The sequence below is a fragment of the Engraulis encrasicolus genome, chromosome 19, assembly GCF_034702125.1.
Source record: "Engraulis encrasicolus isolate BLACKSEA-1 chromosome 19, IST_EnEncr_1.0, whole genome shotgun sequence".
In the NCBI taxonomy this organism is placed as follows: domain Eukaryota; kingdom Metazoa; phylum Chordata; class Actinopteri; order Clupeiformes; family Engraulidae; genus Engraulis; species Engraulis encrasicolus.
In genome coordinates this window covers 51,724,551-51,738,675 of record NC_085875.1, presented here as the reverse complement: position 1 = coordinate 51,738,675, position 14,125 = coordinate 51,724,551, and the positions used below count along the sequence as shown (strand labels likewise).

The 14,125-nt window shown below is 44.7% G+C and overlaps 1 protein-coding gene across 4 annotated transcripts in view; it reads right to left on the bottom strand.

The window, feature by feature from the left end:
* itpk1b (inositol-tetrakisphosphate 1-kinase b) overlaps positions 1-13,821 on the bottom strand; it is a 24,175-nt gene extending 10,354 nt beyond the window's left edge. Inside the window, exons 1-7 of one of the 4 annotated variants that reach the window (XM_063184674.1) lie at positions 13,522-13,821; positions 12,396-12,692; positions 11,983-12,107; positions 9,707-9,731; positions 8,986-9,096; positions 6,892-7,009; positions 2,868-2,966 (exon numbers count right to left, since the gene is read on the bottom strand). In XM_063184674.1, the coding sequence (XP_063040744.1) occupies positions 2,868-2,966; positions 6,892-7,009; positions 8,986-9,096; positions 9,707-9,731; positions 11,983-12,083 (454 nt within the window). In that variant the 5' untranslated portion in view covers positions 12,084-12,107; positions 12,396-12,692; positions 13,522-13,821. The remainder of the gene's footprint in view (positions 1-2,867; positions 2,967-6,891; positions 7,010-8,985; positions 9,097-9,706; positions 9,732-11,982; positions 12,108-12,395; positions 12,693-13,521) is intronic. The other 3 variants (XM_063184675.1, XM_063184676.1, XM_063184678.1) reach the window with 3 other exon arrangements.
* Between the last annotated feature and the right edge of the window lie 304 nt (positions 13,822-14,125).

Genomic DNA, 14,125 nt, shown 5'->3' with positions numbered 1-14,125 from the left:
CATGACGTAAGAAAGAAAACGCGGAAGTGAAGGTTCACTCACTGGTGGTCACGTTCTATTCCAGCTAGATAGCGCTCGCAGCCAAATGAATGGGTGTCAATGGTGCTGTATTCGCTTTTCACTTGCCCGCGTTCGCCCCCCGGTGGGCACCCTTCCGGAACTGCAAAGCTTATTGGCTACAGGGAATGATGCTTCTCATCTTGTAATTTCTCTGGTGACCCCCACTTGACCCCATGGATTTGACCGCTCGTGCGGAAGACCCCTTCACTTGACAGCTTGTTTATTTACAGAAATGGAAAGCAGCGACTTTATAGCAAATAGCGAACTTTATTGTTCTGACTCGGACCGGAGATAGCTGACTGAGGATATGTATTAAACAAGACAGGATCCTCGTACGCTATGGACAGTTTGGACGTTCGCCTTGGATGAGATAAGGTAGGCAACTTTGGTTGTTTACCGTTTACTGTGAAGGAATCAGACTTATCACTGTGACTGTGGACCTTCAAAATAGCAATCGCTGGGAAAACTCTTGTGAACAAACTGGTTGCCTACGTTACGTTCAAACATTATCAAATGTATTGTCAGTCTGTAATAATCTGACATATCTTGTGCAGTAGATGGGCTTTGGCTAGCTTGTTAGCGAAACTCCGGTGATGGCTTTGCATGCTCTCAAATAATGACAAAGCTTGTGGGGAGCAGGATATTTTTTTTCCTCGAAAGAAAATGTTGCAAACTTGCATGTTGCGATGTGTTGCAAACTTACGATGGCACTGTAACGTGCTCCTGAAATGTCAGTGACTGGCAAATTATAGGCTAGTTGCCTACAGCCAAAATGAAGTCACTGGTCACAGACAAGTATTTTAACCTAGTAGTAGCATAATTATATTCATTATTTGTGAAATTGGGCTCTGGAAGTCGTGTCATGAATTATCTGAGCGTGGCACGTTGATGCAATGCCGTCCGTGCATTTAGTCATAAGGACAAAGCATCATCTTACCATCAGAGTTGGCTAACCTAGGCTATGCCATAATTCATAGACTAGCCTAATTATGCTCTAGTAGTTGCTAGAGGATGGGATCGGCGTAAACCACTGGCGAGCATATTTATAATGGTAACTGAACGTTGTTCTTTTCCCTAATAACAACCCTCGTGAAAGAGTTCATTTCTTCCCAAAACCCCTCAATTGAAGCTTGCCGACACGGCACGTTTTTGTGTAAGCTTAGTTGTTAGAATTTGTGTACTTTTGGAAACAGTCTTGGATCCGCTCATGAGACCAGAGGTTGCGGTAAATAAATTGGTAACAGAACAAAGTTTGCCTTGTGCTTGTCATGAGCTTTTCGTGTGCGTCTAAAAGACTGCACGTTGTTATGTTGCTTATCAACTTCATTTCAGTGAGAATGAAGTGGGGTAGTTTTCGCTTCGTTGGACAACGCAGCATCTGTAAATGATGCGCCACAACGTCCATATTTTCAGACTGTACCCAGAGTACCCAGACTTCTGCAGTGGGTTGCACCAGCTGGTCATAATTTCCAACGTGAGCGTAAATTGTGCCTATGTTCGAGCATACAGACGAGTAAAAAAAAGTTGCACTTTGCATATAGTTTTAAAACTGAATGAGATGGCTGTCAGGAAGATAGAAACAAATTTAAAACATGGGTCATAAAACCGGGATGGTGGTGATCCCATCTCGGAATGGCATTGTAAATCGCCCGTATCTTGGTTAGAAAGAGACCGTATATTTTCATTAGCCTACGAAATACAGTTTAACCCCCCTTTTTAGCGACAGGATAAGCACAAGGAAACGCAGGTTGGTAGACTGCTGCAAATCGTGTAATGTATGCTAGTGTGTTGAGATGTTGCTGGTTAGCCAGCAGACTTGACAGACGGCGTGAAGCCAAATTGTTGGACATAGTGTAGGGCTATGTTTCACAAACATAACTCCAGAATTGTTACGACTGCTTTATTCGGACTGCCGTCCGATTCATCCCTTTGTGTCGCTAAATATTTTACTGCTTTTGCCGTGACAACAAGGCCTACCAGCGTGCAGAAGTTAGGGGGGAAAGTCACAACATTCATAGCATAGGCCTACAAACCAGCAATGGGCTGCAATTTATTATAAAGTTGATATTAGGATTCATATCAGAGGATAAATTATGTTGGACTGTTTCGTTGCCCTCTCATTTGGGTTTTGCTGTGAACAAATGAATGACCGCTGTCCTTGGTGCTAGCGCTTTGTGACAGCGCTGCGTCTTCACCCAAATCATTCCCTAGCCTTCCGCCACTGTTCTAGAACTAAGTAGAATGATCCGCTGCACAAATACAATTTTCTTTCTGACGTAATATTCTGCTGAAAATGGCTGCGCCCATGGCTAGTTGTAAAAAAAAATATGGGAGTGCAAGGCTACGGGTTAAAAATTTAAAAAAGATGAGAAATCGATTTTTGGGGACATGTGTCATCAAAAATAGGAAAATTGAAAATTTCCGACGTTTTCCTTTAATGAATGGGAAGCATGAATTCTGGAAATAAACAACTAAAAATCTCACACAGTATCCCTTTAAGCTAAGAAAACATCATGGAATAAAAATGTGTGAATTAGGCCCAGCTGTTGTTTGCAGCAAATGTGTTTCAAGTAAGTGTCTGAAGCCTATGCCAACAGTTATTTCTGTGACAGACGTTGTTGAATACAACGTAGACTCGTGAGACATCGCCCAAACCTAGTGTGTGTGTGTGTGTGTGTGTGTGTGTGTGTGTGTGTGTGTGTGTGTGTGTGTGTTACTGAAGGGAAAGATGAGGCTGTTTGAGTGTATCTTTTCCAGTGTGTGTGTGTGTGTGTGTGTGTGTGCGCGTGTGTGTATGTGTGTCTTACTGAGGGGGAAGGTGAGTCCGTGTGAGTGTATCTTCTCCAGTGTATTCGGTCCACACGGCTCCTCCAGCAACATGAATGGCGGAGAACAGATCCTCTCATCTGCACACACACACACACACACACACACACACACACACACACACACATACATACACACACACGTTACAAACACGTCTCTTTTCTTTCCTCTCATCTGGACACACAGACACAATATATATGAGGGTCAGTGACGTTTCAGCAGTAGCACACGTCAGGGCGGCGCAACAACTGCTAGTGCCACTATTGTATGGATTACCCAAGAAGGATATTCATCGCAACATATCAACCACCAATTGTGGGCATTGGATGCCGTTGCGCCACCTGAAGTCTGAGCCCATCTTTGACCCACAAACTCATACCCACACCAGAGAATTTAGAATACAGGGAGAAGATTCAGTCTGATTGGTTCCCATTGTAGCCAGTTAGCTTTGCATGCATACTGCAGTTCCCATAGAGTGTCCACTAGTTGGCGAGCGTTGGTAAGTCCTTCATGTGGCAAAATGTATGGAATGGAAAAGGGAGCCCATATGCTAAATACATTGCTACTGCAATTTCCAGTCACAAATCTCATCAACAAAACATTCCTGATAAGCACTATGGGTGGTGTTTACCAATAGGCTGTATTGACAAATCTTTCAGGTGTGTAGTTTTACAGCAGGGAAGAAGATTTCAACCTGTACTCGCTAGCATCCCGCTAATGTTTATGGGTTTGGCCTCATAAAAATTGAGCTTTGTGACACAATATATATAATAATAATAATCTAGTGGCGCAAAATAATCAAAACACTACTCAAATGAGGTCTTATTATTTCTAGCTGCAAACTGAATATTAATATTTCAGGGCAAAAAATTATTAAAAATCACAAAAATTATACTAATAGAAAACTCCATTGACACCCATTAATTTTGCACTTAGGTAGGATTAGGGTTAGCCATTTGTAGCAGCTAGTTCCGTGAGTGAACACCCCCTGCCCACACCCACACCAATATTACACACCCGCATCTGTTCTTTTCCCAACACACTTCTGTCATGCCGAGTTTTGATTGGCTACAACCCATTTGCTGCCTTCTTAGGGTAGTAGTAAGCAAACACCCCTTCAGCTAACTAGTCAGTGAAGATATGTGGTTTTTTTTTGGTAACTTTTGTCAGTAATAAACCAAACAAGAAAAAAATACCAAAAACTGTGCTTAGTCCAAAACAATTCCTAACCCTAACCTGTCCATATAGCACTCAAAGTAACGTCCCTGTGCACAACCACTTGTCCAGGTGCTGGTGATGTGCAGTAAGAGTAATCGAAGTAAATGAAAGATGAATCAACGCACACTGGTATCTTTGCTGGTAGTTTATGTCCATATAGCCTTGTTATTTGTTGTTTTAGCAGGTCGGCATTTTAGCACAACCAATGGTTAACCAATTATGGTGGTTGCTCCCCCAACACCTAACCCCTAACCCAACCATTCATAATGCTAACTTGTCAGTATAAAGGCTAATGTTATTAACTTGGTGCATCATGGCAGCGAAAGGATTAAAGGAACAGTCCACCATGTTTCAATAATTAAGTGTGTTCTTCTCTGACCTGAGATGAGTTCCTCCCGACCTGCCTCGTCTTCGGAGGCGCCCCCAGTCAGCAACACACGTGGCACAAACTCGTTAGTATTAGCTTGGCTCAGCTTTGGCCACGGGTACATTCGGTGCCTTAAGTTAGAAGTGACCAAATTGTTCCAGGTGCTCCCTAGTTAAACACCCCTGCATGACTAGTAAAATGATCCACAAGTTGTGGCACAAAATGAAATGTGCCGATTTCCTACCTACATTAACTCATTGGCTGCCTTGGCCGTCGAATGACGTCATTTCAAATAGTGACGCACCCTACCTTCGACGTTGTTCGCCGACAATTGCGTTTTTTTACAGCCAGGCCTCGAGGACGGTCTGACCTATCTTCTGTATGAATTTCAAGCCTCAAGGCATTTTCTAACTGTTCCTGTAGGTGGCAGAAGTGTCCTTAGGAACAGTCAAGGCAGGGCTTTAGCTCAGAGCAAGATGAAATGTCAAGACAAAAACACCCCTTTTTTACTATTATAATATAATCTCAAAAGTAGCATAGCAAAATCATTTTTGAAAGTAAAGCACCTGTGACAGTAGTCTACTTTCTTGCCCTCTGATTTTAACACAGGTAGGCTACTGATTTTAGTGTCAGAGCCTGGCCAAAAAAAACCTTCCTCTCATGACCAAAATACAATCCCCTGTTGCTATCTAGCTAGAAGGCATTGTAGCTAACTTGCCCAAAATACACCATGAGATGATCTGTGTGACAACCTTTCATTTTGGATAATGTGATCAGCCTACACAACATCAGGATGTTGCTTACAAAATATCATCTAACAGGAGAATGCACGGGACTAGTGGTGATGTGTCCCAACTGAGGTAACTTGGGTATAAAGTTTGCTACGCTAGCTAGCTAGCTAGCACGAAATCGCTAACAACTTACAACTAAGCCTAAATAAAGGAGCCTTGGTAAGTCAACTATTTTTTACTCAATCCACAGTTATTTTTATGGATCTGTATAGTATGATCAGCTTACTGTATCATCAAAAAAGACAGGGGGGTTGCAGATTCTTGGAACAGAGTAGCCTTTGTGTCTGGTCAGATGCATTCAGCTCACATTAGAAAGCATTGCACTTAGCCTCAGACCAGCTAGCATTCACCACTCCAATCGGCTTGTGAAATGTTGGATGTGTGATCAGTACTTTATCAAAAGAAAATTCATTGAACAATATATGACAAGATCACTATAGCAGAACCATGATGACAGTAATCATCAATCTGCAAATTGTCCGCTCTGCCAAAGAAGCTGCAGTAAGCTACGCTAAGCGGTGCTGCCTGCCTACCTGCCTCCCTCCCCACAAGACACAACACGGTACTATTTCTGGAGGAAATAAACCAGCTGTGATTCGTTCTCCAACGAGGGGAGAGAGAGAGGGAGAGGGAGAGGGAGAGGTAGGGAGTTACCGGAGTTAGGGGCAACTGCTGTCATGATCCATGCTGCGCGCCAGCAACTAAACCAAAACACCCTTGTTTTCGAGTCCCCCCGTTATATTTCAGTATATTAGGTTGAAAAGGTCATACAAATGATCTTTTTGTTCAGGCTACAGATGACAGAAGACTGTGTAATAGCAGCTGATAGGTTTGGAGTTGTTAGGACGATGCCATTACGGGCAAAAACGTTTGCAGTTATAGTTCTACTTCAAATGGCGTTTTCTCAGCTTTTTGGCTAGAAAGCAGCATTTTGGCGAATTCCACTTAATTTCAACAGATGATTATGAAAGAACGGAAAGGGGTAGAGAGACACCGTTTTTTTTCTGATGACAGATGAGCGTCTAATCTGTGTTTTGATAGGTATGGTGTTGACATAGACACAGAACTCAATTTTCTGTGAGCCTCCAAAAAAACACCCAAAATGCTGAAAAATGGCTGGCACTCCGAGGTACTCTTTTATGAAAATGGCTGGCAGCCAATGAGTTAAGAAATGGCAATGTAATGAAAGGCACAATGTAACACGAATGTAAAACATTCGGAATACTTCGACTTCGGCGCATTGATATCTTCACTCCTAGTTCCCCCTTTCCACTCTCCCTTCGTGTGAGAGGACTAGGAGTGAAGATATTAATGTGTCGAAGTCGAAGTGCTCCGAATGTGTTAGCACAGTGTTTCCCAACCAGGGGTACGTGTACCACTAGGGGTACGCGAACACATTGCAGGGGGTACTTGGAAACATGTAATTTTATCAAATACATGTAGCTCAGTTACATTGGGATAGAGAAAGCGGTATAGAACTTGACTTAGGGGGTACTCATGGCACAACAAAAAGGCTTGGGGGTACAGAAGACAAAAAAGGTTGGGAACCCCTGTGTTACTACACCTTTCATTACAGTGCCATTTCTTTATCGAGGTAGGAAATCGACACACACACTCCGCAACACGTACCCTGCATATGTTCCTCTATGGTTTGCACCAGCTGGTACGATTTGCAGCGGTCCAGTAAAGTTCTGATGGCAGGCAGAGGGTCCAACACCACCAGGCTGGGATGGGCATCAATATAGTCCTGAAACACACACACACACACACACACACACACACACACACACACACACACACACACACACACACACACACATACTAATATTCAACACCAACAGGCCAAGACGGGCATTGATATAGTTCTACAACACACACAATATTAGGGCAGTCATGGGTAAGCAGTTAGGGCGTCAGCCTTGAAGCCCAAAGGTTGCCGATTCGATTCCCGACCTGCCAGGTTGGTGCAGGACTAATTAACCAGTGCTCAATCCCATCCTCCTCCAAGACTGAGGTACCCTGAGCATGGTACCGCCCGCCGCACTGCTCCCTTGGGGTGCCATTGGTGGCTGCCTCCTTGCATAGGTCAGGCATAAATGCAATTTTGTGTGCTGTGGTGAACGCACACCTGCTACAATGGGGTGCGCGAGCTGAATTGACCAACGGTGGATATGTGTGTTTTTATACATGATTAATGAACATTAAGTAGTTTTTAATTGTATGGTATGGTGAATTCTATACTGAAAGAAACCTCAGGTCCATTGGAAATGAGTATTACCTAAATGACTCTGCATAATGTGCAGTGATTTGTGCAGTGAAGCCATACCTGAGTGGCAATCAGCACACCAAAACATTCGCTTAGGGCAGGGATTCTTAACCTTTTTGACGTCGCGGCCCATTTTTTCCAGTGCCCATATTACCCATGTACTGTATATATTATTAATTTACATTATATTAGGCTGTATTATATTATATATTATATTATTTTATATTATATTATATCATGATAATATAATATAGACTAATATTATGTTACAACATAAATTATAAATAAATAGGCTATTACTGAAGCATTGGTTTCACAATGGATAGCCCTGTATTAATTCATGTTAATGTTAATATCATTTAATCTTACTCATCAAATCCACTGTAAGTTTAGCAAGACGGAGTCATTCACATTTGAATGCCAGCACAAGGTTTGCGTGGCAACTCTTGACTTGCTCTTTGTAATGAATCTGCTGTTCGTATATTCAAGACGCTTTTCTACACTAGTGGAAAAGCGACGTGAGAACAGAAATGCCACAGACAGCCGCACAGAAAACGTTCCAGTATCAAGCAAATTTTGTGAAAGGACTGTCATGTTGGGGACACTTGGACAAATATAAGGGATAAATATTCAGCAACTAGAATTATTTTGAGAAGCCTAACCGTTGAACACCTATTTCTAACTACTAAAATGTGAGGATATTAGGACATAGAAGACGTCGCCAAATCAGCTGGGAACCGATTGGTAATTTCTTGTTTTTCCAAATAGACCACTGCAAAGTGTGTTGCCATCACAGGCTGCGTTACCATCTTGTTCTTGATGAATTTCCCCCCTAACAACAAAAAAACAGCAGGGTGTGGACATTGCGTTAGCCTATGACAGAGTTGCGTTTGAGGGAAAAGAAGCACACTCGTATTTGATAACTAGCGGTCCCACCACGGCCCTGGCCATTTTTATAATATGCAAATAGTGAATTGGACTGCCTGGGAATGAAAGGGCTACGAGACTGGTGGAGTAGCTGGCAGCTGGCGACTTTCTGCTCTTCTTAAAGTTTCTTTTGTTTCAGACATGTACACGTTTTTTATCTTTTACTTGATATGTTCAACGCTTTCGACGGTGAGACTTCCGTCTTCATCAGAGGGTTTTTAAAGCTCGCCAACATCGTCGACATCGATGTGACCCTCTGATGAAGACAGAAGTCTCACCATCGAAACATGTCAGGCAAAAGGTAAAAACATTTACATGTCTGAAACAACAGAATCTTTAAGAATATATTTAACTTTTCATTTAGCTGTTATTCTGAATATCGGATTGAAATAGAATTCAAATGTGTATGTGCCTGTATTATCTGCAGCTTGTGTGTGTGTGTGTGTGTGTGTGTGTGTGTGTGTGTGTGTGTGTGTGTGTGTGTGTGTGTGTGTGTGTGTGTGTGTGTGTGTGTTTGTGTGTGTGTGTACCTGTACTCGCTGCAGGCTGTGTGTGTGTGTGTTATCCAGCATGAGGTCTGTGAGTTTGTGGATGATGGCGTCCAGAGGGCCTTGATCCTCCAGGGGGCGACATAGATCCAACTATAAAAACACACATAAACACACATATTAATATACACAAACACACACACACACAATCGCATTGACACACATACACACGCACTCATACACACACATAACACATATTAACACACATACACAAACACAAACTCACATTAATACACACACACACACACACACACACACACACACACACACACACACACACACACACACACACACACACACACACACACACACACACACACACACACACACACACACTATCACACACACACTTTAATAGAGGAGCAAGCAGAAGTGACAGTGGCTCGTGGCTAGCGGAAGTGAGATGAGACTAACTAAAGGAAATGACATCATAATGGGCTCATAACTATGGACATTATGGGATGTGGAGCCGCAGGGTTGCTAACACAGACATGCAAGGGCAGGGGAGAGAGAGAGAGAGAGAGAGAGAGAGAGAGAGAGAGAGAGAGAGAGAGAGAGAGAGAGAGAGAGAGAGAAGGCAGAGAGAGAGGAGAGAGAGAGGAGGAGAGTCTTCTTTCCTCAGAAGACTCATTTGCCCTCATGGATAAACACCGCCCTCTATTCACACATCTTTTCCCCAAACTCCCTCAAACACACGTCTCACCTGAACCAGCTCGATGCCCCGCCTCCTACAGACACACACAAGAGATGAACACACACACACACACACACACACACACACACACACACACACACACACACACACACACACACACACAAAGGATAGAGGATAACAGACAGGCAGACAAACAAGTGTATTGATTAAACATTGTATCAAAGACCATTACTACAATTCCATATCATATTATTCCATATCCCCCATATGAAACATCCATCATCACCAATATCAAACATCTATTTTACCCATCATATTATCTGCCTTCACAATGGAATTCTCTTTTCTGATTGACTGATGGGGTGACTATTAATTCAGCGGTCAAGCGGTCAAGTATAGAATCTTCGTTTGGGATGCCCACAGTATCTAAGACATAACGTAGGAATCATGCACATGATCTACGGAAAATGAAAGAATCACACCATTGCCTTTCCAAACGAAGATTCTAGGCCAGGGGTGACCAACCAGTCGGAGACCAAGAGCCACATTTTGTACTGTGTCACACAGTGGTGTAGTCTACTTTTTTATGGTGGGTATACTGTATATTTGAGCATTTTTTGAAGTGGGTATACTGTATATATTTGTGCTATTCAAAACAATGGATCAATCAATTTTAAGTGGGTATACTGAAATCCCTGAAATTTAGAAGTGGGTATACTCCCGCGCTCTACCTAGACTACACCACTGGTGTCACATCTAGGCGGTCTAAGCTGGTCACATCCGATAGAGAAGTGTCTAACTTGCTCAATAGACTCTGGTACAGTTGTCATGGTTCCTACAACTTTACAGACAGTAATAGATTTAAAAAAAAAAAAAAAAAAAACACCCCACACTAACGGCAGACCTTGCCGTTAACTTCATGGAACCAGTCACCTTGTGTGACGGAGGTCATCTTGCACCTGTTCACCCCTCTTGGGGATCGAAAGTGCGACCTCGTCAACTACCACGGTCCGGCAATGAGAGACACAGTACGATACCGCTGGGCCAAGAGACTAGTCTCTCGGCCCAACGGCACGAGACTGTATGACGCTATTGGAGGGAGGTTTTACCAACATTCCACGCCAACTCTGCTAGTTAGCCTCCGTTACACTCTTCCCCTTAAACCTCACTCCCAATCCGGGTCACGGCACCACTGTGACGGAGGTCATCTTGCACCTGTTCACCCCCCTCGGGGATCGAACGTGCGACCTCGTCAACTACAACGGTCAGGCAATGAGAGACACAGTACGATACCGCTGGGCCAAGAGACTAGTCTCTCGGCCCAACGGCACGAGACTGTATGAGGCTATCGGAGGGAGGGAGGGACCAACGTACCACACCAACTCTGCTAGTTAGCCTCCGTTACACTTGTCGGCCGTTATCCCTTACACATCAATATCAAATACCATATCAAACATAAACATAATACACTGAATACTGTATTGACTGCTCTTTCTGTTGGCTGGCCCCGTGCTGCTTCACCACCAAATAATGATCAATACTTGTATATCAAGCTGTAATAAATTAAATATCATTACTTTAACCATGTCAAGCTGTTGTCATTGTTGCTCTCTCTCTCTCTCTGTTCAAGGGGGATTGTTTTGTTCCTGTTCCAAGCATGTTCACAGGCGCACACAAACACGCTCACACACACACACACACACTCACTCATACACATGTTCCGTTTACATTTCTGCGTCTCCCTCTGCTCTTCCTCTGCCGTCTGGTTTCCATCCACACTGGACCTAACGGGCTGCTGGAGACACACGGTATGCGTGCGTGCGTGCGCGTGTGTGTGTGTGTGTGTGCATGAGAGAGAGAGAGAGAGAGAGAGAGAGAGAGAGAGAGAGAGAGAAAGACAGATAGAAAGAGAGAGAGAGAGAGAGAGAAAGACAGAATGAGAGGCAGAGAGAGAGAGAGAGAGAGAGAGAGAGAGAGAGAGAGAGATGGACTGTGTGTGTGCGTGTGTGTCTTTTACAGGCTAAGGTTAGCAGTGTTTTGACAGGGTTAGTGGTGTGCATTATTGTGTGTGTGTGTGTTATGAAGTGTGAAAAATCTGCTGTGTGTTTAGAGTGTATGACGGGATAGGTTTAGCAGTGTTTTGACAGGGGTAGTAGTGCATGTGTGTCTGTGTGTCTGTGTGTGTGTGTGCGTGCGTGCACACAATAGCCACTGTGGCTTTCGCTGCCATCTGAAGCGAGCATACAATGTCATATTGTCTGTGTGTGTGTGTGTGTGTGTGTGTGTGTGTGTGTGTGTGTGTGTGTGTGTGTGTGTGTGCGTACCTGCACATCTCTGTGAAGGCGGTGAAGTTGAGTTTCTTCATCTTCTTCTCGCTGAGCCAGAAGCCGACGCGGCGGCCGCGAACCAACGTCAATGTCTGCATCCTCACACAGGACAGAGACGCCTACTGAGGACACGAGAGAGACCAGAGAAACACCTACTGAGGACACAAATCGCGTACTGAGAAGACCAGAGAGATGCCTCAGTAGGACACCAGGACAGAAGGCTCCTCCACAAGACGCCTACTGAGACACCAGACTCCTCAAGGTTCCTACTGAGGACCCTAGATGCCTCACCAGGACAAAAGGATCCACGAGACCGCACGAGAGAGATGCCTCACCAGGACCCAAGAGATCCGAGACAGACTCATCACAAGAACACCAGACTCATCAAGGTGCCTACTGAGGCTGCTTACCAGGACACAAAGAGACGCCTACTGAGGACCCCAGCCCAGACGCCTCACCAGGACCTGAGCGATCCGAGAGAGACTCGTCACGAGGACACCAGACTCCTCCACGAGACGCCTACAGAGACACCAGGCTCCTCTGGGCTCCTACGAAGACACAAGGCTCCAAGAGACGCCTCAGAAGGACATGAGAGATGCGAGAGAGAGGCTCCTCACGAGGACACACGGAGCCTCAGGACACGAGAGACGCCTCTCCAGGACACCAGACTCCTCAAGGATATGGAGGACACGGGCTATACCAGCGCCCTGTCAACACACGCACACACACACACCTGACACTGTTAGACCTCACACACAGACATGTTAGACACACACACACACAGTCATGTAGAGGCACGAGGTGAAGCCCAGTGCTCCAGTCCTAAGGCCTACTGTATCCAATGGCTATGGATATATGGGAATGTCTAATGATGTACTACTATGCTATAACATAGGCCTACTATTGTATACAATGGCTATGGAATGGTTACATACGTAATGCACATGTACTATATATTATATAACATAGGCCTACGCCATGTAGGCCACTGCATAGAATAGCTGTGGAATGGAAGGATACAATACACATGTACGATACATAAGGTGGGCCTATGGTGGTAATACACTTGTGTACTACGTAGGCCTATACTGTGTAGGCCTACTGTGTTTATTACAGCCCCTACATCTCTTCATACACACACACACACACCACAATTATACACACTAATCACACACCCCGGAGCTGTAGCTTTCCCTGCTTCAGTCGGGATAGAACTACCGGTAGTTGTTTGCATCTTCACGCGCTTAGCAGAGAGAGAAAACAGTGCGATGCGCGGGGGTATAATAGCATCTGAGCGCGCAGTGCATATCGCCACAATGTAGCTACCGACACACACACACACACACCATAACAAATTACAATCTCATGTAGCAACTAACATCTTCGAGAATAGATGCGCGATCAGCGGCTCTGGACATTGTGTATAAACAGAGCAAAATAGCCTACATAACGGATACCTATAGCAGTATTGCTAATGAATAAAACGCAGGCGTTCGGATGTAATGTACTGTATTAGAGCAGCCTTTGGTGCCCTACCTCAATCCATTTCCCACACGATGGTGGCAGTTGTGGCTGTAGCAGCCGAGCTAGCTAGAGAACTAGCACGGGCACGCCAGCTAGTCGATAATCTTCAACTCGGGAGTCGGAAGCAGAGTTCAGGCAGGCGGAGAGCGCGCGAGAGAAAGGGGATGTTTTGATGTTTTTAACGGAGGCATTCGGAGGCGCGCGGGTCGCTCGGCTCGGCGGAAAGGCTCTCAGCACGCGCTACCACCGTCACACAGGACGACAGCCCACACGGAACAGCTCGGGCTCCCTCTCTCTGATACTCACACTCATACACACACTTGGGGTGCATCCCAATATGTGTCCTTGCCTCCTCCACTTGTGCTTGTCTCCTCGTCCCGCCTCCTGGCCCCTCCTCCGTGGAGAAAACGATAAAGTTTCCCAGCTGTCAGCCTCGCCACAACAACTTTTGAGGGACCGTTTTTCATTCACCATCCCAATTGCAAATGAGAAAAAGACTTTACAATTGAGCTTTTGCAAGATATTGAAATATAATGCTGTTGTCAGTGATGTCATCATGACGAGAAGCAAGTGGAGGAGGCAAGTGGAGGAGGCAAGGTCACATATTGGGATGCAG